Here is a 26,631-nt window from a genome sequence, read left to right as displayed (position 1 = left end):
TGTATATATTTGGGGGTTTTTAGGACCCTTTTATTGGTATTCTTCTACAATAAAATAAATCACACACAAGGTGAGGCACAAGAGGAAGCAAAAGTAAAAAAAAAAAAAAACAGTTTTCATTATCACCATGGTGATTATCGCCTAGTGATAAAAGTTGGCAAAGAGAGTTCAAAAACTGGTTTCGGGCTCTTTTAATCAGGATTAAGGTTAACGACGTGGGGTGTAATATGAGAGAGTAATATGGCAGTAATATGGCTGTTCACATAACAGCAGCAGTCCTCTGTTTACAGTCCTTGGGCAGGTTTTTTACAGCTGGCCATATGCCATGTGGGGGCTAGGCCGTAGACGTCAGCTGAGCAAACACACCGGCTTTCAGAGACCAGCTAAGACCAACATTCACAACAATACTCCGACGACTGAGGAGAGAACCATCAATACCATCAAAAAGGCTGACTAGACGGTATATCCAACTAGATCTCCTCAGAATGTACAGCACCACAGTTGGTTCCTATCAGGATTATTTCAACATGTTTGCCCCCAGGGACCCATTAAGACATTCCCTACAATGCTAAATAGACAATAAGAAGTCAGTGTGAAACCATCAACATGAGGGTATCTAGAAAGTATCCGACTAGCTTTCCGTTGAGTACAAACTGTACTGTTGCTTCTTACCAGGGTTATTCCAGGATGATTGTGGTTAGGTTATGCAAACAGCATTCAAGGCCATAGAGCTATCTGATCATATGCAAACCTCTGTTATTCCAGTGTAGGGTTGCCATAAAAGCACAGTCATCAAGACAAACATATATTTCTAATATTTTTATAACATTACTTTTTATAACGACTTGAGTACATCGACCTGTAATTGGGGGAGCAATAGAAGTGAGCTCATCCGTCTGGCGTAGCTCCAATGACAATGTAACCTGGGTGTTGGCCATTTCTGGTGAAAGGTGAGCAGAAACCACACTCCCACAGGCCAAAGTGTACTGCGTTCTGGATAAGGGCGAGCTAGTCTATGACACCAACCCAGTGTGCCATATTGCAGAACAGGAGATAATGAGGAGCTGTCCCACTTGTTTTCAAGAAAAACACACCACACCACACCACATCCTCCTCTCCACCTTGGTGTCTTTCAAAACCCTTTGTTCCTATCGCTGTAACTCAATAACTTGCACTCTAACAGAGAGAGAAAGAGGGAGAGAGAGAAAGGAAGAAGAGGCCTAGCTACCGTTTTGCCTGGGGGGGGTTGGGGGAGATTCAGAAAAGAGAGAGGCGATAGAGATAGAGATTGCTACTGGGGGGAACAGTAGTGCAGGGAAGGGAATTGCAAATGTGAAGCATAAATATGAAATGTAAGTGCTAATCTGACTGCAAGGGACGGAGGGAGAATATGAGTGAGTGTGAAAGAGGCAGCGGGAAAGAGAGGAGGTGGCAATTGGAAAAAAAAAAAAAGAGGGAGTGAAGATGAGATAGAGAGAGTGGACTGTGAGGAACAGGGGGGGAAATGCATTGTGTGTGTGTGTGTGTGTGTGTGTGTGTGTGTGTGTGTGTGTGTGTGTAGGGGTGAGAATGTGTGCTTCTTTGAGAGTGTGTGAGAGACAAAGTGCGAGAGAGGAGAGGATGAGACATATTTTGTGCGTGTGCCAAGGTTACCCATGCTTGAGCACTCATCCGTTTGACTGGGAGACACTGGCATAGCAGAACAATCCCACTCTCTCACAAGTGTCAAGGCTTTTAGCAGCCCACTGCCAACCTCGGGACACACGCTGGAGAAGATAGCTTTATATCTCAACATAGTTCAGTTATACACAGACGGAGTGTGTGTGTGTGTGTGTGTGTGTAGTGATATCTAAAATAAGCCGAGTCTTAAATAGGGGGCCTCATCTGAGTCTCACCACTAGCAGGGACCTCAACAAACACAGAGAGGGGTTTCTCAACTCCAGTCCAGGGGACCCGCAGGACTGCACATTCATGTTGATCTACTGAACCACACTCATCAAGCCCTTGATAAGTTCAACCAGGTGTGTAAGAGCAAGGCAACAATAAAAATATGCACTACCTAGAACTGGTGACAATAACCTCTAACAAGAGGTCAGTGTTTTTGTGTGTGTCCGCAAAAAAATACTTATATGGACCTTTAAAACACTATGATGGGCGATGCCAAAAGGCACTTTGACATGGTAATGGCTGACTGGCCGAAGTCATAAACTCCTAATCTTGTCATTGTTTGATAAGGCTCTAGTGTCCTAAATCTGAAGTTAAATTCAAATAGAAACAACTTATCATTCAATTAATCTTTTAATACTTTCACTGTAGCTGAGCCTGAATCACCTTTCAGTTTCCGGCTCCTTCGAATCCTGAGGAGTCATGATCATAAAAACAACACCCAAAATAAATCCAAGTGGTCAAATCGATCTTTGGCATAACCTTTGGTCTCTGTTACTCAGGGAGCATATCCAAAATGAATCATGAGGTATTCAGCTACCGCACCCATGCATGGGCTTGTCAACGAGGAAGTTGCAAAAACCTGCCCTCCAGGCAATAAAAAAGACAACGAGGCAACAAGCCGTGCCAGATTTGCTCTCTTTTCTTCCTATGCTCCTTTCATGCCCTCAGGGTGCACCTTCCACACCTTCGCGGTACCTAGTGAAGCAGTCAGATAATAAAACACAGCCCCAACGCTAGCCTGCCTTTTACCACTTCACTTAAATTCTGCCATCTCATGAAGGTGTGTGTGTGTGTGTGTTTGTGTCCCTGTTCATAAGTGAAGGGTGTTGTTCACTTCAATCTCTGGAACAGGTCCACAGTGACATTTACTCAATAGGTAGTTACAGCTAGGGGCTACAAGGACTCCTCAGCAGGGGGAAACAGTGTTTCAAGAGCGTTGTTCTGACAAAATGGTGAAATAACATAGCAGAGGGTGAGCTTTGGGCCTGGTATGTATGAGCAGGGGCAGGGAAATGGCTTTGTAAGGGCAACACAAGAGAATACTAAGTAGATTGGATAAGGCTAGTTGATCCACGCCAACGGTCCAATTTACCACACAGTTGGAATCCTTTCTGCAGTACAGCAGTTTGAATTTCCATACTTGAGCGCTTACGAAGTGAGATTTAGGCCTAGTTTTTTTTTTAAATGCTTCCAGCATGTATGAACCAAGACAAAGTCATAATGTTTTTGTTTTTTTTTGTTTGGGGGGGGGGGGGGGAGCGGGCGGTAGTGGTGGTCGGAGGGGTAAGCAGCAACCTCCTTCCCCCCCCAAGACAGAGAATTACAACAGCAATGCCTCAAATAGTGGCATGGATATCAAAAGCTGGCAATTGAAACAAATCAGAGTGCCAAAAAGATTACCAGTTGTCAAAAGAGGATTATGGATTCACAAAATCCTGTTTATCCCTCTTGCTCATTTTCATATGTTAGCGGGTCTACTTCAAAAACAGAGTCAATATCATCTTTTCTGGCAATGACAACGTGTAATGAACAATCAAGCTGCTGCAGTCGACTGTACACAACTCAGTCTTTGCAACAGTTCAAAGCTTCCGACAAAAAGAAAAGGATTTGCATTGCCGTAGAACGACAGATTTGCAAGATGTCTTGATGGTCTTCAAAAACTGTAACCGAATTAATTTAATCTTTGTCAGACGGAGGCCACGAGAGACCAGAAAATGTGTCTATTTTCGAGAGTGAGAAGATCAGCTCCTCCTTCTTACTCTAGCACTTCCCTGCTTTGCACTTGAACAAGTCAGAAGTTTTACTTTGAACTACCTCTGTTAATTCAGCTCTCCCCTTTCACTCTGCATTCCACAGCCTTCTTAGGCCTCCTGCTCACATGCTTACATAAACTTTCTCAGCCACCCCCCCACCCCCCCTCCGCACCACCCCCTTCTCTTCTCTTCTTTGCCCCCCCCCCCTTTTCTTTCCACAGCCTCTGAGAGATGCCTGAGATTCCCCCGCCACGTAGAGCCTGGCGTCTTAGAAAGACTCCTGAGCTAAGCTTTCCCAGTGCCCCAGCGACTTAAATAATATCATTCCTACAAGTTCATAGACTTCTCAGCAGCTAAGACTTTGCCTGCACTCCAAACATTTTTGGCCCATCAGTATTAATGCCCTGAAAACGTCTGAAAAATTCAGAGTAGAGCCAAAGCCTAGTCTATGCTAGGCTATAAAAGTCTAAACCTTGTGGGATAACCACAGCCGACAGGTCTATATCTCAAACTGATCTCCTTCATTACTTTATAGAATCATGAATATTTTTGAATACATCACAGGTCCTTGACAGCTTGAGTAGTTCCACACAGTATAGCCTATACTAGCCTATAGGCTCCAGATATATGCAGAAGCTTTCAAAACTCTGAGCTGACCATGCAGCACAGAGGGGCTATCAGAACATTAGTGTAGGTCTGGGAAACAGCCATCAAACAGCTGCATGTTGATGAGTTAACACAGCCTCTCACACAAAAGACCATGTCTCTCCCATCTTATCTCTCCCAGTATCCTGGTCCTAGACAATAATGACCCAGCAAGGGTCTAGTAGCCCCACAACCATTTCCGTTTCACGCATCATTGTGCATTCTGTATTCCTATACAACCACCGCTGGGTGAAAAGCATCGCTATCAACAGCTGGCTTAGAGGGAAATGGTACATTAGACAAACGGAATCATTTCACCAGCTTAACAATGTTGAGCACTGTGCCTTGCTCTACATATGAACATAATCTTATCGTCTTAAAATGGGGGACGGAGGGGGGAAAAAATGCAACACAAACAACAGCGGTTTTACTAAAAACTGCATTATCAAATCAGCAGGCATTAACTTTTAAAAGCAGCATGGATATTCAAAAATGGCAACATCACGGCAGTTGAGGGAGAGAAAAAAAAAGGAGAAAAGAAATGTGTATTTCAGATTCTCTAGCCCGAGGAAAAAAAACGAAAGAATGGCAGCATTCATTGCGAGTGAGTGGGAGAGGAGGAAAGGAAGAGAGAGTGTGAGTGTGTGAGAGAGAGAGAGAGAGAGAGAGAGAAAGAGAGAGAGAGAAAGAGAGAAAAAGGTCTTCAATGAACGAAGGGGAGTGATGCAATTAGAACATGCCTGATGGGACATTTCTTTTGTTTTTTTGGGCAGAATTTAGCCCATTAATTCCAGTTGAGGAGGCCTATTGGGACATGCCCAGACAGCTCCCATTGTCATTGGTGGCGCAGTGTTATTTCAAAGGCCTGCGAGTGTGAGATGAGGCCTGCAAGCAAGCAAGGCCGGCCAGTTTCATGTCACGTTATTATTTAAGATGGGGTACCCTCCTGGCCTTCTGCGGTTCCAGAGCGCTCTACCCTAACCCGCTCATTCTGTCTGATAATACCAGGCACATTGCACAGTCCCCCCCCCCCCCCTCCATATTAGAATATGAAGCCCCTTCGACTGAGATAGTTGCCTGCTGACTTTGCCTGGCTATATTCACATTATCATAGGGGCAGTGAATGGGATCCAGTGGAAAAGCTTTTTTGGGGAGACAGATAAGGCTCTTTGAAATATTGAGCCTGGGTCTCGCTTCAAGAGCTCCCGTCAGCGATGACATTTAAAGTGACTGGGAGTTTTTTTCTAGCATTATCTGTTTTTATTGTCTTCAATATAGCTGGCAATTCTGCTGCTAGAGATTAAAACAGAGGCAGAGTGGTGGATGGTATGGATAGGGGAGGCTAGGAAGGTATAGGAGTATATGCTTGGCTCATGCTTTATACTATGTTGCCTCCATATCTATGTAATAACTATAGCTATGTATGTGTAGTATCAATGTAATTACTGTAACAATGTCTGTGTAGTATCGATGTAATTACTACAAATATGTCTGTGTAGTATTGACGTAATTACTATGACTATGTCTGTGTAGTTTTGATGTAAGAACTATAACTATGTCTGTGTAGTATCGATGTAATTTCTTAAGAGACACAGTACATTAGTCATTATTTTTGCAAAACATGGCTCTGACTCTGAGCTGCTTCCATCTGGATAATATGGGACTTCAAACCATTGCCAAGTCGTTGTCCTGGTAATTCTGATATTTCTGTGAGAAATTTTGTTTTAATGCTGGCAGCTTATTACCGCAGCAACACAGAGAGAGAGAGAGAGAGAGAGAGAGAGAGAGAGAGAGAGAGGAACACTGCAGTGAAATCAAGAGGCGCATCTATCTTCATCTCTCTCCGTTTGATTTTTAAGTGGCTGTCTCTCAACGTACCAAACCTCAGCACTCGTTATGCCGGTACCATTTCACTCTGACAACCAGTCAGTTACGCTATGAAAGCCAATGCATCATACAGACGCTTTAAAAGTAAACAGCCGACTCGGCCTCAGTGCGTTCCCTGTTTAGGCTTTATCCATTCACTGCAGTAAACTCTTTCAATTGGGCCTATAATCAAAACACATCAGAGGCTGGTGAACAGGCCAATGAGAACTGAGGTATTTTCAATGTGACGTGAAAACACACACCAGGTTAAAGAGGACTTTAAGTGTCATATCGGAAACCCCCCAAGTAGACTTGACTATCATGCATACATGTATGCCTTCTCCTCCGGGTTACTAGTTAAAATGTAGAATAAAGATGTCGGCATAGTTACTGCAACTGAATGAAGCTAAAAGACTGATATGCAACCTAGAGTCACTCCTGGAGAGGTTTAACTTAAAATAGTGTCGACGGGAAGGATACAAAATGTAAACCAACCCTCATTAGCCTGCAGGTCCTCAATTAGCTGGCATTAGCATGATAAGAGTTTACTGGCAATTAACCACACCATCTGCACAAGGCACCTTTAAGGTTCTTAAAAAGAACTTAATGGGGCTGAGAGAGAGAGAGAGAGAGAGAGGACCGAACTGGAGAAAGTGTGCTTCTCATTTAGCACCCCTACAATCAACTCTAGCTCCGCTGTACATTCCTGGGCCCGTCGCCCCGGCAACACCGCTGAACCAGACTTATTTGGGGAAGAGTCATGTGCCACAGTCTTTTGAGTGTGCTAAAGAAGTCACACTTCTGGCTCGAGCTTCTGAAGGTATTGAAACACATATATATAGAGAGAGACAGACTGACTGGGCACGGGCGCCCAGGGTTCAATCAATCTCCCGTAATGCACTTGATAAAGACGCAGTCATCACCTCCCACCCGACCCCCCCGCCCCCCTCTCTCTCCCACACACCGTCTCTCTCTCAAAGCCTGGATTGTAGAGGCAGCCACACATGAAAAGACAAACCATTCTGCACATACCTCCCTTATCTGCCATCTTTGAGGGGGGTCGGCCCACCTCGCTCTGCTCTCAGTAGGAAGTGCAACAGGGGGACACTGAGGGGAGGGGGGGGGGGGTCTGGAGGTTTGGGGTGAGGGACACAATTTGAAGAGGGTGGAAAACACACACACCGATCGCAGAACTTTGTCATTACACGTCAAACTATTTCATTTGCCTTCTCACAAAGACCGCTTTCACAGCGGCCGGCTGCTAACAACTTGAAGCGAAAGGGCAGCGCATATATTATCCGACGGGAAAAGGGCAATGCATACATTATCCGATGAGCATCTGGACGGAAGAGACCATCCCATTGGGACAAGCCGTGCTCAAGATTCCCTTCCGTCTTTCCAGCCTGAATGCAAATACACAGCACCACTTCTACCTTTGTTCACCTCTGCTGCTAACTCTATTCAAGCCCGGAGGACACTTTCATCAATATGCATTATCTCATCTCCATTTCCCCTCTCTCTCTCTCTCTCTCTCTTTCTTTATTCCCTCAGTTTGAACCTGATCTGGTCAGTTAAGCAGAGTGTAAATTGCTTCATCACATCTTGGTTATTCACCTGGGTTCACAAAGTGAGAGCGAACAAACTTAAAAGCATGTCTTCAAAAGCGATTGGAGCAAACGCCTCAAACATGAGCTGTTCCTGGCAGACAAACACATGAGAGTCAATCTAGTTAAAACAAGCTCTTTATACGTCAAGACCTGGACATAAGGGACTTCTAACAGAAAGACATGCTTTGTTGAACACAAAGGATGACACACCATTCCCTGACCCCAAAACACCGGGCCAAAAGTCGATCCTTTCATGCAAGCAATAGTCTGTCTTAATTGATCAACTTAAGAGTTAGCCTCGTGCGGATCTGTCCTCAACAACCTAGCGGTGGTCCACTTTTATCCTAGCCCTGCCACTAATCTACTAAAGCGCAGCCTAGGAAAAACACCATCCTCCACCCTGCCCCTCAGCCTAAACAACAACAGCTGGGGAAAAAAACGGTGCTACTTTGTCATCCAACCAAGGTCCATGAATGAAGGCAATATAGCTGAAACACGTTTGTTTTTAATAATAGCACAAATGGGTTTTGTTGTCATCCATTCTGTAGTCCAAGAATAGATTAATACTTTTTTTAAATAAACAACAGCTGCTGACTCTGATCCACATTATTGTATTTTTTTTATTACTACTTCGGTGAAATGCATTTATAGTGCAAGGCAAGCCATTAAGTGTTATTCTTAATTTAGAATACAGAGAGAATAAAGTGGTGAATGGCATTGCTCTGAATGGTCACTCTCTGCATAGTTGACCTATGCGTATGTAATAAATGAAATTACTTGCCCACGACCTCAACACGATGTTAGTCAATGTTAGTGCAATGTTACCATACAATGACCATACAGCATAGCTACACAGGAACAGAGGCAACTTCATGTTGCGTTATCCACTGAATAATTACAACTCATTATCTCAGACATCTTTTATGCCCGAATACTTTGTTCAAGCTAGAAGCCTTAGTAGTCCGGTTCCTAAGCGTCAAAATATGATGAAATCAATACGCGGCAAATTAAAGCTCCAAATTTGGTACAAATGTTCCTTGGGAATAAATTCATGGCTCACTACCAGCGTAAGCTTATGGTAATTTAAAGACACACATGGAATATCAACATGGCGCTCGATAGCATGGCTTTTCACATGTGTGTTGGAGTGTGTAAACATTGACACAAACACTGTTTTAATATAGTGTCTATTTAAACATCTATTTAATGTAAAATCATAACGATATTTGGAGAGTTGTCTGCTCTGCATTTTTATTTTCTGGTCAGTCCTCATAGATTTGTATTCCAGGCAGCGCTCACTTGAAAATATACAGTAACTCAGTTGATTTAGCTTTAATATCAACATTACACTAGATAGCATGTAAAAAAACAGCCTCTGGCTTTCAAAAAGGTTTTAACATTGAGCCAAACATATGTTTAATATTCACTTGAAATTCATTTGAAGTAAAAGAGGAAAGATATTTGGAGAGTTGTCTGCACAAATTACTCTGCATTTTTATTTTCTGTTGAGTCCTCAGATTTATCGAAGGCAGTGCTCCCTTACATATAACTTTTTCTGGAATATTAGCATTACGCTAGACAACATTTTCAACAACAGCCTTTTTAAAGGCTTTCACTAATTGGTTGGAGTGTGAAGAATAACAAACATATTCTTTTTAGATTTAGCCCGAATCAATTTCGTCTTCCTTCAAATTTCCTTATACCATTCCTTATACAGATTAACTGTACCGTTTTTCATGCTTTAATCCGCTGCATAACATTTTTCTTGCTAAAGTATCAGACTATAGATCCTATGCAAAGGGAATCAGTCTTGTTGTTCTATTCCCCCTACCATGACCTCAAGTCTCCAGTTGTTTGTTCCCTTTCCACTAAAGGTTTATTAAATAAAAGAACAAGATTCCATGCATGGCTCTGGATACATCAATCAGGTTAGCAGCATACCTAGCTGCCCCTGAGTGTGTCAGGCACCCATTAACTCAATTACCCCCACAGCAGTGTCTGAGCACGGGCGTGCACACACACTCACTGTTACACATGCGCACACACACACACACACACACACACAGAATGACCCTGGTCTGCACACTAAATCTCACCTGGACTCCATAGAGCCCCCAGCTTTAAACATGTTTGTGTGATGTGTAGACGTAAATACAAGTTCCAAGACCCAGAGGGGCCAGCTGGGGCAGACATTTTGCTGCAGATCTAGCCTCTCTAGCCGCCAGACAAAAGAAAATGATGGCTCAAAACATGATGATTTCTATCTTGGAAGTAACAATTTGGAGTTAAAGCTAAGCCTATCTTGGCAGAAATGTGTGAAATCACTGCTGTTGTTCCTAAACATTTCCTGCAAAGTAAAAAAAAAAACTAGTGAAAATAGTTACTTCCTGGTAGCTGAAATTTCAGGGGTGAACCTCCCCATCAATTCAAATGTAGGTCTATTTCTTGTTTGCTTTCTTTAAATGAGAGGTAAAGGAGTCCGAGTGGGCACTAACAGCCTTTTAATTTACACATTCCTCATCGCTACCCCTCCTTTCTCAAACCCCAGGGTTCAAGAAAAAAAGTGAACAAATAAAGCGAGTACATGGCGAACATAAGAGTCTAAAACGCATTGAAGTAAACCAGACACAGATGTTTGCAGTCCTCAATCCACAAGCTAGCCCCCCTCATAAAACAAAAACATTTCCAGAGCTAGAGGTGTGTATGGCTGACTTCTGGCATGTCTCCCTATGTATTTATCACTTTTTCATTTGTTTTCTTCTTTATTTTTAACCCTTTTTCACTTGCTTTTTTGGGGGGGGCTCAGAATCCACAACCTGCAATGCACCATTGGAAGCGATGCAGGGTTTGTGTGGTGTGCTGCCTTGTTTTAAGATTGATTCATTTTAGCAACATAATCTTCAGTTCAGACTGCATGCGGTAACCTAACCTCCTACACACACACACACACACACACACACACACAATCTCCTCCTTAAGCACATGAATTCCCAGGAGAGGTCCCGTCCGGCGCCTTTGGCTATTTGGTTTGCTACTAGGTCCGCCTGTGATCCCTAACAACAGGGCTGAGTGCAGGACAGGACAATCCTATCATTGCCACTTCTGATAAATCACTCCATGGAAGGTGGAGGGCCTTTCAGGAGGAGCAGGTCAGAGGTCACCTCTGGTGACCCTGCATCCTATACATCCAGGACCGGGTTTCAAACAAGGCACAAGTGTCATTTACTTAAAACCAAGAACATGTCACAGGTTTTTCATAGCATGCACACTCAGCTCCAAGATTTTTCAATAATAGCCCTGTATTTCTTTACAGAATAACGCATGGCCCACAAGATTCAGTCTCAATCGACTGAATCTCCTTTATCTAAATGAAAGACATTCAGTTGCAAATGGAAGCTCCCTCAAGAGTTACTTTACTGAGAACGTTTCCACAAACTTTTGACAAGTTGTGAACCAAGCCATTTTTTTTTAAACAATCTCAGCTTAGAGCTTAGAATTGTCTTTCAGAGAAAATCTAAATCAAAGGATCTTTCAAACTTCAGGCTATTTACATTTCTCCTCCGTAGTATTTCTGAACAAAAGGGAGAAAATTATCTCCAACCAACGATCCAACAACTACCCCAGAGGGAGAACAATCAGTGTAGGACTGGACAGGCACAATAGCCGACAGATGGTCCTTAAGGAGGAACGCTTCATGCTAGCTCATCCTGTCATGCTAAATTTACCAGCTAAGAAAGTGCGATTTCCCAACAGGTTCACGGGAGGCACCACTAATTTACTTATAAAGAAAGCCTACGTATCCACCTGGATCAAAATAAACATCTGACTGAAGATTTCTATTTCTTTTCAATCATAATTTTTTTCATCCATTTACTGAAAATCAGTAAATAGCATTTCCAAAGACTTTAAATGTGCATTTCTGACTTTGAGGTGGACACGTAGTCATATGCTGAAGAGCTGATGTTTAATGCATCGTTTCCACTAGCCCATTCGGACATTAAATATGTATATTGCCGGTGCAGAAATACATTTTAAAAAGGGAAAAACTGACATTAAAACCAGCCAGAATGTGGTTACTATATAAGTGTAATAAGGAGTGCAGCCAGCCAGGCCTGACACACCCAGAAGGGGTTGACTGACCGTTAGCTTTTTGTAGAGAAAACCGTTTGAATTCCAGAATGGCTATTTTAAGTGTTTTGGCACAGGTGCTCTAATGGTTGTAAGCAGCTGAATGGACTATTAATACATTCTATGCAGGACCATTAAGAGACCACCTCCAAGGAAATTTTGCAACTGAAACAAACATTTAGCTAAGTTGATAATCTTTTCATCATCTTTCTGAAAACGACTACAACACATAAAACAAATTGGCCATCTTCCATCTCATGTGAAGTGGATTTACAGTACTGTAGGAACAGTTTTCAACTACAATTCGCAGCAGTGTAGTGCAGTGCAGCACGTGGGAAGGGAGGGGAGAGTGGGTAAAATCACCCAGCAATCCTCTTAATTCCACGGCAACTCGCTTGGAATGTGTACTGCAGGTCTATGAGACAGCTGGGCCATCTGCTCCTACCATCTATTCTCTCCGCTCCGACAAAAATGAAAAGAATCAGGAAGCTAAACAGTCCTTCAGGAAGCTTCCCTCACCTCAACTACCCATTTGTTCACTGGTATTTGGGGGGAGGAAAAAAAAGGCAGAAAGAGCATAGCACAGATAGAGTGGGAATCTATCCCATCTCTCATTCCTATTCTCATTTTTAGTTATTGTTATTATTTCAACGTTTCACACTGGTATCACAAAAAAATGTCAGGCAAGCATATACAGATACAGCCGGGTTCTACGTCATTTTTAATTCCGGTTAATGAATTTCAAATGTATGCAAACCTATTTGGTGTTTTGAATAATTAACGGGATATAAAATGGCACTTCACAGTTCACACACAGCAATATGATAATGACACAGACAGAAGAAAAGGGGGATAAACTCACCAGTTTCTTCATCAATGGTGAATATCCCTAGGCCAGAGCCGTCCCGTATCGAGTACCGTATTTCCCCGTCCCTGCCTTTGTCCTCGTCCTGAGCCATGACTTTCATCACAGAGGTCCCAACGAGAGCGTCCTCTTTTATAAATCCCTTATCCACGAACGAGGGGAACCAGGGCCGATACAGGTTCTCGTTGACATCCACCACGTCCACCTCAATGAAACACGTTGACGACAAGGATATGGGCTTCCCTTTGTCCTTGGCCTTGGCTGTCAGATTATACACCTGCTTTTTCTCGTAATCCAGATTCTGAACGATACGTACCGCGCCGCTGAGTTTGTCCACCTCAAAGTTCCCGTCCCCGTTGTTGGTGAGGCTGTAGCGTACCTGGCTGGAAGGTCCTATGTCAGGGTCGTGGGCTTCCAACCACATAATCACAGTGCCAATGGGGAGGTCCTCCCTCACTTTCACACGGTAGTTAGGAGGAACAAATTTAGGTGGGTTATCATTGACGTCCTCCAAGGTGACCTTTAACAACACTGTAGACACCAGCTGAGGTTCATTGACAGCCTGGTCATGTGCCGCGATCTTCAAAAGGTAAACAGGATATAATTCACGATCCAAGGTTTTTTTCACTGTCACCACTCCCGTCTGCTCATCAATAACAAACTGGTCAGTATCGGCTACAATCGAGTACCTGATAACCCCATTATCCCCCTGGTCTTTGTCAGTGGAATCCACCTGTATGATTTCTGTACCGACAGGTATGTTCTCACTTATTTCAACAGAATACGCATCCTGGAGGAACTGAGGACTGTTATCATTAGCATCCAAGATCTTAACGTCCAAGAGGCGCGATGAGGATTTCTGAGGTATCCCGAGATCGTACACTGTGATGTTCAGAGTGAAGTGGTCTGTCGTCTCCCTGTCTAGAGGTGCATGCACCAACAGCCAGCCGCTATCCATGTCAACAATGAACCTACTCTCTGTATCTCCTCCTGAAATAACGTACACAAGCTTCCCATTGAAACCACTGTCTGTGTCTGTGGCACTTAGATGGACTATCCTTGCCCCAACTGGCAGGTCCTCTTTAACCTCGATGACACTGGGGAAAGACTCTGTAAATTGAGGGGAGTAGCGGTTAACAGAGTGGATGTCCATGAAGTTGTCATCTGGCTCCATCAGGGTATGGATCTTACTGCCTTGGAGCAGTTTCTCCGCCAGCATGGTGGCAATGCCCGTGTCGATGCATTTCAGTTGAACAGGCTTTCGTGCTGTGATGACGGTGATGTTCATGAACATCGGCTGGGTTTCGTGTTCCCCGTCGCTAGCTGTGATACGCAAGCTATGGAAGGACACTTTAGCTGCCTCCCCCTCACTCAGCGTCCGTTTCAGAGAAAGCACACCGGAATTGGGGTTCAATTCGAAGAGGTCAAGGTCATTCCCAGCTTTTATGTCGTACCGCACTAGCTGCAGTTCGTCAGCATCAATAGCAGACACCGTTGTTATCTGCTCAACCACACCATGGTCTCTGGGCACAGTGACTTCGCAGTCTATACTCTCAAACAGAGGCTTATTGTCATTCAGGTTATTCAGCGTGATGGTAACTGGTGCCTCCACTTCCCGGCGGAAAGGGGAACCCCAGTCAGACGCCCTCACTTTCAGATTGTAAATCCTCGGCATCATCTCGTAATCCAGGACCTCCGAGGTGCTGATGACGCCGGAGAAGTAGTCGATGACAAACGGCTGCGGACTTACGTTGGCTATGCTGTAGGTTACGTATCCGTTCTCATCACTGTCTAGGTCGGTAGCCTTCACTGCTATTACACTCGTCCCTACGGGTGCGTTTTCATCAACGCTAGTCTTGTAAGAGGTCTGCTGGAACTCTGGGGCATTGTTGTTCACGTCAATCACATCAATTATAACTTTAGTCGCTGCCTTTTTGTCAATGGTAACTACGTCTAGTTCAAATTTTGGAGCGTAATCGGCGTATATGGGCCCAGTTGTTGTGATTAGGCCTGTATCTGGATTGATGGCGAAGAGGTTCTTTTCCATCTTGTATCTGAAAGCGTACTTCATCTGGGGATATTTTGGCAATGCCGTTACCATGGCAACAGGAGTGTGGAGAGGGGCAAACTCACTCAAGTTGACCCTGTAGATGGCACTCTCAAACTTAGGGGGTCCCACTTTGAACTGAGGGGATGTGACATGGACCACTTTGGCCGAGGAGAACTGCGGGGGACTTCCCTTGTCCTTGGCCTGCAAGGTGAGGTTGTATCCGTAAGGCTGACTGTCCCAATCCACATCGTTGACCGCTTTGATTTTATACTCCTTACTCCCCGGACTGGTTCTCGTGGCTTTAAACTGATGCAGGGGATCCCCCGCCACCACACTCAGTGACGCAATCTCCCCGTTTAGTCCCTGGTCGTCGTCCTCAACCGTCACAATGGCGTAGGTGGGGTCGTGGTCGGCGTCCGAGGGTGCCAGCGTCACCGCGGTGATGATGGGCGCGTGTAAGTTGGCCTGCTCCACCCTGACTGCCAGCTTGGCCATGCTGCTGAACCCACTGCTCCCGTAAAGCTTCATCCCACGGTCGACTGCCAGAATCTCCAGCTCGTACAGCTTGGTCTCGGAGTAATCCAGCTTCCCCGTCAGGGTCACAACCCCACTGGTGGGGTGGACAGCAAACATGTCCGTCCACTGCCGGAAGCTGTAGTAGTACTCGCCGTTCGTCCCGATGTCGGCGTCTGTGGCAGTGACTTTGGCCACGCTGGTGCGTATGGCAGTGTTTTCCAGCAGAGAGATGCTATAGGAGGTCGGGGAGAACAGGGGTCGAAGGTCGTTGGTGTCCAGGACCTGGACCTTGACCCGGGTCCGAGCCTCCAGGTTGGTGCCCCTCTCCACGGCTTTGACCGTCAGTATGTAGTGGTCCTTAACCTCCCGGTTGAGAATGGCAGTGCTGCCTCCTTTGGTCCGTATCCTCAGGAAACTAAAGTCTCCTAGAATGTAGTCCTCTGCTTTGAACAGGTTCTCGTTGTCGCCCGAGACTATCTTGTACCGTATCTCCCAGGTGGAGTCTGCGATGTAGATGCCCATCTTGGCATGGCTCTCCAAGTAGGTTTTAGCAGCAGAGTTCTCGTATATGGTGGAGTTGTAAACAGAGTGAGTGAACTGCATCGGCGATGATGATGATGCCTCTGTGTTCTCCAGCCTTTGGTTCCCGCTGCAGCAGCCGCAGAGGAGCTGCACGAGCAGCAGCGGCAGCAGCAGTGAAGTCAAGTGTTTTCCCATTTTCGTACCGTGCTCTTCACCAAACCACCTACGCATAAAGAAAATATTGTTAGGAAAAAATAATATTTATTCAAACATGATTTACTAAGATTGATCAGCACTGACAAAGGGTGAATAAAATACACTTTGAATTCACTGTAATCAATCATAAAGAGATGCAGTGTAAAAAGCGGCTGTTATCTGCTCAGTGTTTCCAGAGATAAAAGGTCTCTAACCTTATTCCTCTCTTTACTGCGAGGCTCACTGAGCTCATTTAACTGCATGACAAGTGACGGCTGAGAAATGGGTAAATGGTGGCTGTGTGAAGAGGAGGAGGGGGGGGGAAAGGTGGAATAAAGCTACAGGCCAGCTAACGTAGTTATCTGATCTTGCATTCCTCCAAGGTAACACCACACACATCGCAAAATGTGGAAACAAAATGCAAAAGAAACTCTAATATCCATTGATTGCTAATCATAATGTTTCAAAAGACAGTTCCCAGAGAACATTTTAAAAAATGTCACTTAACCATTCTGATCCAATTTAATCTTTGAAGTAAAAACGAAAAGTAATTGGTATTGACATAGTGGTTATAAGTTAATTCGAATTCCGTTGCAAGTCAAGTAGAAACAGGCTTCAAAGTTAAGCTGAGCAGCAGATTTCACTATTGCTTTTATCTGCACGCAATTGCATATCAATGAAATTCTTTGATCCAGACATTATGCAAATAGCCGAGCTAAAGCAGATACAGTGAAGGCAAAAAGGTTGAAAACGGTGGAAACAATCCTCTCATTTTTCCAGTATAAACATTTTACCATGTGACCTATGGGGGATAACCAAATCAAGCACATAACTTATGTGTTGTTTATTACTGTGTTATTATCAGGTTAGCCAATGTTCAAAATAACACTTCTAGCAGTCAGTGTCTAGCCAGGGCCTACACTTAGTCCAGAGCTAGCCTATTTTCTGTTTAGTAAGCTGTGCTAAAATAAACACACGACTACTCTCTGGGATTTCAGAGGGGTACAATCAGGGGGAGACGAAAAACACTGAAGAATGTTGAAAACATTACAACTCCAGTCTATTGACAAACTGGTTTGCAGCTGTCTTTAAATGGTATACACTGGATATGTGTGCAGTGTGCATAATAGACTAGTAAAATATCTCAATGGATTTTATGGGGCTAACAATGTACCATGATGCACGGGATCTGGCATATAAAAGTCTGTGCCTCTGGGTCAATGTACTTTTTCTCTGAGGATTGACTATTCTAGCCTCCAGGGTAGGGATTGGTGACGCATAGTCAGTTTAATAAGCAACAGGATGTCATAGCACATATACAAAGCTGCTGTTGCAATCTGAGTTGAAGAAAGTCTGCACACACATTTAGTATTTTCCCAATGTTAACTAGTGGGGAAAAAATAACAAGTCATCGTAAAGAATGCAAAAGTTCAAATGTGTTCACAATTTATTTGACTATAACGGATGCATATGTTCAATAGTGTGTCCCTTTAAAGCATGAAAACCTAAATTGCATTGAATGCAAATCTGTCTGTGCTTTCTGTCTCTTGTTAAATTGGTCAACCCATCCCCCAACTGATCCTATTCCTATTCACTTCACGTAGACGCGGCAGCCGTGCGCGAGCCAGATGTAGCCTATGGATTGTTCAACAATGCCGAAATGCAAAACAATGCGTAAAACAAACGTTCGACAAATAGTAAATATTTTTGACAGAATAACGGACCACAACAGAACAGATAAACTTTAGAATGTTAGTCCAATGGTGCTATGCACCTTTCCTACACAACTTTAAGGCGCTAAAAACTTCTCTGAAAGAAAGGGCTCTGATTTCACCCGACACCACACTTCAAGCTATAGTCCGTTCCGATAGCTCAACTTTTCACACGTCCCCCCCCATAGAAAAGACCCCTCGCAATTACCAAGAAAAGTGCACCAATAAATGCAACGCATTTACATACCTAATCCCTCAATAACGTCGTGGATTTGGAGGTTTTTCATGTAGTTTATGAGGTCCAAATGCCAGCATGGTAACAAATACGTGTACTCCTCTCCGTGATTCTTTCCACTTCGCACTCTGTCTCGCCGCGCTCCCTCTCGCTCTCCAATACTGAATTTGCCTATGGTATCTTTCCGCGTTGCGCACGCCCGGATCTACTTACTGCTGGCATGAAGATAAAACAGCCCTCTCTCCCCCGCTTCTCAGAACCGAAATAACGGTTCACTTTGATGTCTTCTGTTCTGCCTAACTCACAGATGCGTGTACATATTTCAAATTAGCTTTATTAATTCGACATGTCCTGCACCAATATAGGCCTATGGGACGTAGCCTTGAAAATTATTTATATAAGACTGCAATATATCGACAAGAACCGTGACACATGCATGTAACGTTCCGATATCATTCTTGTCTTCTAAATGCACCAATAGAGTGGAAATCACTTTTCTTTGTTCTTCTTCTTTTTTCTTTACGATTAGGCAAATCACATCAAAAGTCGATATGTCTAACTTTGTTATAGACAAGGCACGAAAAATAATAGGTTTTGAACTAGGCTTCTACTTTGTCATTATAGTTTGTTGAGTAAATGATAATATAGTATGTAACTTATGAAAAGATTGGCCTGTGATATGCATTTTTAAGGAGACGGTTTATTGTTTACCCTTATGGAAAGTTATGCGTTAAAGTGTTACCGTGTTAAAATCAAATAACCGGTTCATATCCCCAAAGTGATATGGCAACTAAGTCTGGTGAAAAAATCCACAGTTGTTTTTAAAGTGGACAATTTTATCATCATTGTAGGATTTTCTAGGAGTGTGGCTGCTATGCGATTGATGGCGCTCTCTCACTACTCTTGCTCAAACTGCTCTCTCCAAGGCGCTGCGCTGCGCTCCGGAGATATGCTGCACATGGGGTTCAACACATTTGATGTGTGTGTGTGTGTGTGTGTGTGTGTGAGAGAGAGAGAGAGAGAGAGAGAGAGCAAGAGAGAGAGAGAGAGAAAGAGAGTGTGAGTGTGTGTGTGTGTGTGCGTGTGTGTGTGACTGTGTGTAAGTTTGAGTGTGTGTGTGTGTGTGTGTGTGTGTGTGTGTGTGTGTGTGTGTGTGTGTGTGTGTGTGTGTGTGTGTGTGTGTGTGTGTGTGTGTGAGAGAGAGAGAGAGAGAGAGAGCGAGAGAGAGAGAGAAAGAGAGTGTGAGTGTGTGTGTGTGTGTGTGTGTGTGTGTGTGTGTGTGTGTGTGTGTGTGTGTGTGTGAGAGAGAGAGAGAGAGAGACCGAGATAGATTTGGGTAACGTTTACATTAACTTATTTTAGCCTATAACGGAGAATCATTATGATGCTGTTTTCAATATGATGATAATGTTGATTTAAAAAAAAAAAAAGCATTAACTTGCAATCACACCACCCCACTCTTGCTACTCCTTATGGAAGGTTTAGTCAATGCACTTCTTCTACTTACCAGGCCAGGTGGATGAACGTCGCTGGTCGCTGCTCCAAACTTCCGTTCAGATAAATCCCGACCAAATTTGGCAAATTGTATATGCGAGCATCTCGCAAAAATGACAGTCACACAAAGAAAGTTATCCGCAACCGGATAGTCCACATTATTCACATCTCCAACGGCTCCAGTGTCCGTAAATCCCGCATTTTCATCAAGAGCGAATGGCACATAGGACTCCAAACGTTCGTCTGCGTGCGCTCCGCTACACCATGCAGTCGCGTTCTGTCTCTACCGGGATGCCTTGGGTTGAGAGAGCCCTGACGTCATGAGTCGCACAGTCGGTAATTCCGTCCTACCTCCCAGCAAAGCTCAACTAGAATTCCAAGCAGGTTGGTGAGTGGTTCACGGAGTAAACCTAATCGTTTTTGCTGTTTTGGCCATAATTACTGCTTTCATTAAAGTTCAATCGAAATCTATTACAAGGCTGTAGGCAAATTAATCAGACGTGCATGCATGAAATTAGAACACAATCTAATATCTCTCACACAGGATCAACATGCCTACTGCTTTTTCATACGTACATAACAAATATATTTTTTGTTTCCCTTGTAGGTAGATACACCTCAATGTATTTGAAATGTTGCTACTATAAAAATGACAAAGAAGAGACATTCTCAAACACAAAAAAATGTCAGTGCAATGTACTGCAGTCCCATCAGGAATTACCCCATACTGCTGGTTTGCAGTTAACACACAATGCAAGAAAATATTTGAATGTGATGTGTGTGTGTGTGTGTGTGTGTGTGTGTGTGTGTGTGTGTGTGTGTGTGTGTGTGTGTGTGTGTTAAGGACCAGTCATCCGGTGTGTGTGTGTGAATCCCTGCCTGCCTAATGTCCATTCAGCACTGGCTGCCTGGCTCATTAAAGACGCATTTGCCGACAAGCTGCGTTAACAGTCTCTCTCTCTCCCTCTCTCTCCCTCCCTCTCTCTCTCTCTCCATCCCTCTCTCTCTCCCTCTCCCCTCCTCCCTCCCTCCCTCCGAGCGCCCATCCACAACAGGGCAGGGTTGTTGTTTCCCAGGAGCTCCCCTCTGATCCGCCCATAAAGGTTTAATTGGATTCAGGTCAGGTGATCCCTGGAGCTAGTCCGAACCTCTCTGATCTTGCCGCTGTTTAGACATTCCATTGTCTGGGGCTGCTGGTGTGTGTGTGTGTGTGTGTCTAAGTGGGGGCAGTTCAGCTTTCAATGCTTTATAAGGGTCCTCTAGGCAGACATTGCCCTTAGGTACAGATCTAGGATCAGAGTACCCTGCCCCCAACTGTAACCTTGACTATACAAACTGACCTTAGATCCGTGACTAATGGGGAGGGTGGATGGGTATGAAGACTTCACCAAGCTCGGTTTGAGATTTTGAATTTGAATAGGCATCATGTTGTCACCTAAGGATCAGAGATTGTTAGATGTTAACCATTGTAGTCAGAATGCAAATGAAAATGTCGGGCTGCACTTAGGGCCTTCAAGGAGGATAGTTTGCCAAATGCTCTATATCTATAGTTCTGGCTTGGCCCACCATAATAGACCATATTACCATATTTCAAATCATTTTCAACCCAGATCTGCATATTACCAAAGCAGCATATGGGTATCATAGGGTTAATTTGCCTAAATGCAGTGTTTCCGCTATATGTATTCAGCAGCAGTGGCCTGTCACTGCAAGATGTTTACCGCCGCTCCTGTGGGATTTTCATGTTGTATGAGGTCGTAATAACGCTTCCCCAGTCACTGAGGAGCAGCAGTTGTGACTGCAGGTTAAGCTTCTAGAAGTTAGAGAGCTCGCCAAATTGACATTCACCCCGACCCAGTGACGCTGGCCACGCACGCTTCGCTCGGGCACGATTCAAAACCTTGACCCCCCACTGCGGGAAAAAAAAACCTAGGGAGGAAACACTAAAATCATCCAGTTGAGTCAACCTCTTTATATGTATTCCAAAGGCCTCAAAAACATCGATTCTATATATCATTATCATGTACAGTATGTAGTCGTTCATTTTCTAATCTATGAGAGTCGATCGTCTCTGATGCAGTATGGTGAAACCAGAGATTATCTCCTCGTTTGTTGACTGACACTTTAGGGATTTAAAGCAAGGCACTCCAGAGTTGTGATCATGGTGCTTCTCTGTGACTAATGTCTTGAGTTGTTCTTCCCCCCTCCGGCTCGCTATCTGATACAGATCACAACCAGAGAGATCGAGCCTTACTAAGCCTGCAGACACGGGATGACCTGTGATTTGTCTCTCCCACTACAACGCGATCCGCTTGCAATCCGAACCCGACAGCTCAATATTACAGAGAGATGGAGGGATGCGATGAGATGGAAGCATGATTGAGGCTGAGTTATATTCACTGGAAATGTAACAAATTGCACCCCATTGTCCCAATCCAGGCCCTTCAGGGCTGAGTCTTTTTTTTTTTTTTAGCTTTTTGAAATCAAACTCTTAAAAAAATATCCTACAATGTCACACACACGCGCGCGCACACACACACACACACACACACACTGCCGTTTATGGGTACAAAATAAAGGAGCAACATTTTCCCTGCAGCTGAGGAGGAAAAAGAAAGGAAAAGAGAAGAGAGGAGAGGAGAAGAGAAGAGAAGAGAGGAGGAGAGAGCAATGCTGTGCTTCTGCTGCTGCTGTTGCTGAGAATACAAATGTCTCTCCTGCCTCGAGCGAAGGGTAAGATTATCTTAACAAATCCTCACGGTTAGAGCTGCTTTTGTAATTAACCCCAAATATGATGGTATGGAAACCCGCTCTCTCTCTCTCTCTCCTCCTCTCGCTCTCTCTCTCTCTCTCTCTCTCGCTCTCTCTCTCTCTCTCCTCCTCTCGCTCTCTCTCTCTCTCTCTCTCTCGCTCTCTCTCTCTCTCTCCTCCTCTCGCTCTCTCTCTCTCTCTCTCTCTCGTCATACTTACAACAAATTGCCGGGTTAGAGATGACATGAAATGCATAATTCATGTTTATCTGAGTCATACACTGTCCACTCGGGGGTCATTTTTTATTATGTCTGCTTCGTGCTCTATTGCAAACATGCTTATTTGCTCTTTCTGACATGCAGAGGTGGAGCTGTGGAGGAGAAAGAGAGAGAGAGAGAGAGAGAGAGAGAGAGAGAGAGAGAGAGCGGAGGAGAAAGAGAGAGAGAGAGCAGTGGGAGTCGGGAGAAATGAAGGGAAGAAGCGAGAGACGGCGGGAGGATCTGTGAAAGTGAGAGATAAGGAATGAAAATAGGGACAAGGGAACAGTTACCTCTGAGAAGGGAAAAAAAAAAAAAAAGCATAAGCATATCAGGATAAACAGACATAACGAGAGAGAGAGAGTTTAGGATTTAAAATCCCCATTATTGGGTCAGTTTATAAAAATAAATTCCACAGACACCGAACCACTCTGTATAGGGAATGAATGGGGTTAAAGATTCAGCACCAGACCACCAGCATCATCAACAGGCCCCAGGTGCTCACAAACACATATGTATGTTCCCTACAACAGTAGTCACATGTTCCACCCTCCGGTGAGCATAAACATGCCCACCTGGTTCACAGACCCCTGCCCCAAGACGCAATTCTACCTAGTCTTCCAGATCTGTGTGTGTGTGTGTGTGTGTGTGTGTGTGTGTGTGTGTGTGTGTGTGTGTGTGTGTGTGTGTGTGTGTGTGTGTGTGAGAGAGAGAGAGAGAGAGAGAGCTCGTTGAATCTTAAACACAAAAGCAGAGACGAGGAGAGAGACATGCTGAGAAATGCTGAGCTGTGGGTGAGGAAGGTACAATCACACTGGCAAACAGGAAGAGACTTCTAATTAAGACTCAACTTTAAAAGACCCCCCCCCCCCCCCCCTCCCCCATCTGGAAACCACCAAATCCTAATTAGCAAACCAATGGTTAATCCTTATCAGCATGGTGCCCAGTCTTTTGACGGTATCCTGGGGGAGGGTGGAACTGTCATAAACTCTGTTCGTGAATTCATTTCGCTTTATTTTCCTTCCCTTGAGTGCTTCTCCCCCTCGCCAAAACCAACCCTGTGTCCACAATAAACTTGACCCCGTATGTTGCCGGTGTTTGTTCAGGTGTGGAAGCGTTTCCGGTGTGGCAACACCCGGGTTACAGGTAGATACGGTGTCCCTGACTGTACGTTAATTATGTCATACGGGCACCGCTCCTAGTGTACATAGAAGGAGTGTATCACTGTGTGTTCAGGTGTTATGGGTTTCCTGTGGCCAGGTTATCTGATCTCCTTCTACCTGCCTCGTTCCTCTTAGGAAATAACCGTCTGTGGATAGAAGCAGGCTTAGTCATAGTCTTAACATCCACGTCAGACACACAAGGACATTAACATACAGGATTATGTTCAAAACACAATCCCTACCTCTCATTCAGTCCTACACCAGTCACATACATCCCACAATCTGACAACAAAACATTGCAGACTGGGTCATATTAGCTACAGCGTATTCCACCGATCCCCCCCCGTCATCATTCAATCCTAATCCCATGGAAATAGTGTCGGGATTAAACACAAAAGGAGCATTTTTTGGACATGGATTAGCGAGGCCATGTAATGGTAATGGAGGCGTGTGTTTGCAGAGAGGAGCCTCCATCTTGTTCTGACACACATTAAAACGAAGCACGGCACTTCCACACACTTCCCCTCACATTTCTCATCTTCGCGTCTGCCAGTGCAGATAAAAAAATGTTTAACAGAAGGGAAGAGGGAAAAAAAAAGAAAAGAATGTGCTTTGCTCTTCTCTCTATCAGGGACAAAACAGATGCCCGAGTAGAAGTGTTTCCAGCCTCAGAAGTAAAGCCCTGCCTGCATCTCGGCAAGACACCACTCAAAACAACAGACACCAGAGTCCCTCCATTCATATAGCATCTCAGGGGTTTAAGAAATGAGAGGGAGATACAGAGGTTTGTGAATGTGTTGGGCTCTTAAGTACCCCGTTCCGCCAGTTATTCTCACCATGCCTACATTTTCCCGTTTTTAAAAAAAAATGGGGAGCGGCTTATTGTGAATAAAGGGGGGGCCCTCAACAGCAGTAAGGCTGTGTTCATTCACCTCGAGATATTCTCTTCACCATCTCGACCTTTTCTGTTTCGGAAATCGAGCCAATGGCGTTCCCCTGGCGATCATGTATTATGTATTGACACACACACACACATTTGCTTATCTAATAGGAGCCATATCGTGTGTCAGATTTAGGAAGCATGGAGAGGAATGCCCCAGGGTCTCCGCACAGCTTCTTAATCCTCTGATCCGGACCGTGATGTCACACCGCTCGTGGGAGAGGGAATAAAGGCCCTCAAGACGCTCTTTACAGGCTTTGTGTTTCTTAAGATGCAGGGAGGGGTGTGTGTTTGTGCGTGCATGTGTGTGTCTCTCAATCATGTGAGTCTATTGTACCTGTGTAGATCAGATAAAATGAGCTATTCAAATAGCTAAACCATGTACAGATAATAAACATGATTTACCATAGAAGCCTTCTCAGTGTGGGATGTCGACCATTGTTTCCTGACAATAGTACAGACCTCACTGTGTGTGTGTGTGTGTGTGTGTGTGTGCGCGTGCGCGTGTGTTTTCCAACACTGCTACTGCTGGTTGACAGCACATGAGTTGTTAGCTGTAATATGCGTGCATTGGAGGGGAAAAGTCCCAGCATATGACCCAACGCTGGAAATCACGTTCCGGACTGTGACACAAATCAGCGGAGCAGCATGGAGACTGTGGCATTCATCAATGATTGATGGACCTCACTCCCAGCAGCAGGCATTACAGTAAACACACACACACACACAGACACACACACATCTGCTGCTCTCATACACACATATGGTGCACTGGCACATGCACTGTCTACCTCTCCACTTAAAGACATACCCTCCTCTCAGATAAAAACGAGCAGTGAAAACATCCCCCCCCCCCCCCCCCCCCTCTTCTTTTAGATCCCTTCTTCAGAAATGTCTCATCTCCAGCATGAACCTCACACAAACTGCAGAGCCATGGCAGCTTATTACGTCGGAGGGTTAATCTCACTCTCTCGGTCTCTCTCTCTCTCTCTGTATCTGAGTCAACTATATCATATCTACTCACTGTGGGGCATTGGTGTATAGAAATTAGGAGTAACATAAGATAAGATTTGTGATATTCGTTGAGAGATTATAGACAAGAGTATTATAGACGATTTGAGCTTATTTTGTACCTGAGACACTGGGGAAATGACCTGCCAATAACAAATATTATAACACAAACACATTTAAAATGTTAAAGTTGCGATGAAGTGTACCTTCAACACACAGTGTCACGATGATACCCTCTGGCACTGATCCAGCATCAGTTGACCCTCCGCAAACCATAACTGCATCCATCGGAGAAGGAAACTGGCCTGAGATCAGTGTATGGGTTGGAACTGTATCCTACTGCTGTATCCGTTCTAGCTAAGCCTCTCGTCCCCATCTCACAGGAGGCAACAGACTTCTCCCATATTTCGGAATTAATTGGCACTGATGCACCATGTGTCTGTCACTCTTTCACTCTCTCTCTATCCCACCTCTCCATCTTGCCCTCTTTCTCTTCCCGTCTTTCCCATCTTTTGCCTGACACTTGTTTGTAACCTTCCAGGGTGCTAATTACTGTGGGGAGACAGAGAGAGAGAGAAAATCCCCAGCTGCAGTTCTGCAGCCATTAAAATGGCCATTGTTAGTGAATAACCTCTGTCCAATGTTCAACAACCAAACAGGAAGGTATTAACTTCAATTAACCTCTTATTCACTTCCTCTATGAAATCATTTGGAAGTTACCAATCGTTTTGCTTGACTATCACTTTGTTACCATCGTGAACATTCCCTACTCAGAACACCAAGGGATTTCAATTCTTGAATTTCAGGCTCAAATAATCTATTTGATCCTAAATTGTTCTTTCAGTGGCCAAAAATTAACAGTCTCCAATTCCACATTGTGGCTTCAATAAGAAGCACCTGAACTGTCAAGCATTTGACCTTCTCTGCCTGCGAGGATCAATACATACTGGCCATGATGCTGCAAACAAACTAC

The 26,631-nt window shown here is 44.4% G+C and overlaps 1 protein-coding gene across 1 annotated transcript in view; it reads right to left on the bottom strand.

Annotated features, from left to right (window-relative positions):
* Positions 1-18,143, bottom strand: part of fat1a (FAT atypical cadherin 1a) — an 80,008-nt gene extending 61,865 nt beyond the window's left edge. The window contains exons 1-2 of the mRNA XM_083692710.1: positions 18,055-18,143; positions 12,810-16,123 (exon numbers count right to left, since the gene is read on the bottom strand). Coding sequence (XP_083548836.1) covers positions 12,810-16,095 — 3,286 coding nt within the window. The 5' untranslated portion in view covers positions 16,096-16,123; positions 18,055-18,143. The remainder of the gene's footprint in view (positions 1-12,809; positions 16,124-18,054) is intronic.
* Between the last annotated feature and the right edge of the window lie 8,488 nt (positions 18,144-26,631).

The sequence above is a fragment of the Argentina silus genome, assembly GCF_951799395.1.
Source record: "Argentina silus genome assembly, chromosome: 21".
Taxonomy (NCBI): Eukaryota; Metazoa; Chordata; class Actinopteri; order Argentiniformes; family Argentinidae; genus Argentina; species Argentina silus.
This window is presented reverse-complemented; position numbering and strand designations above follow the sequence as displayed.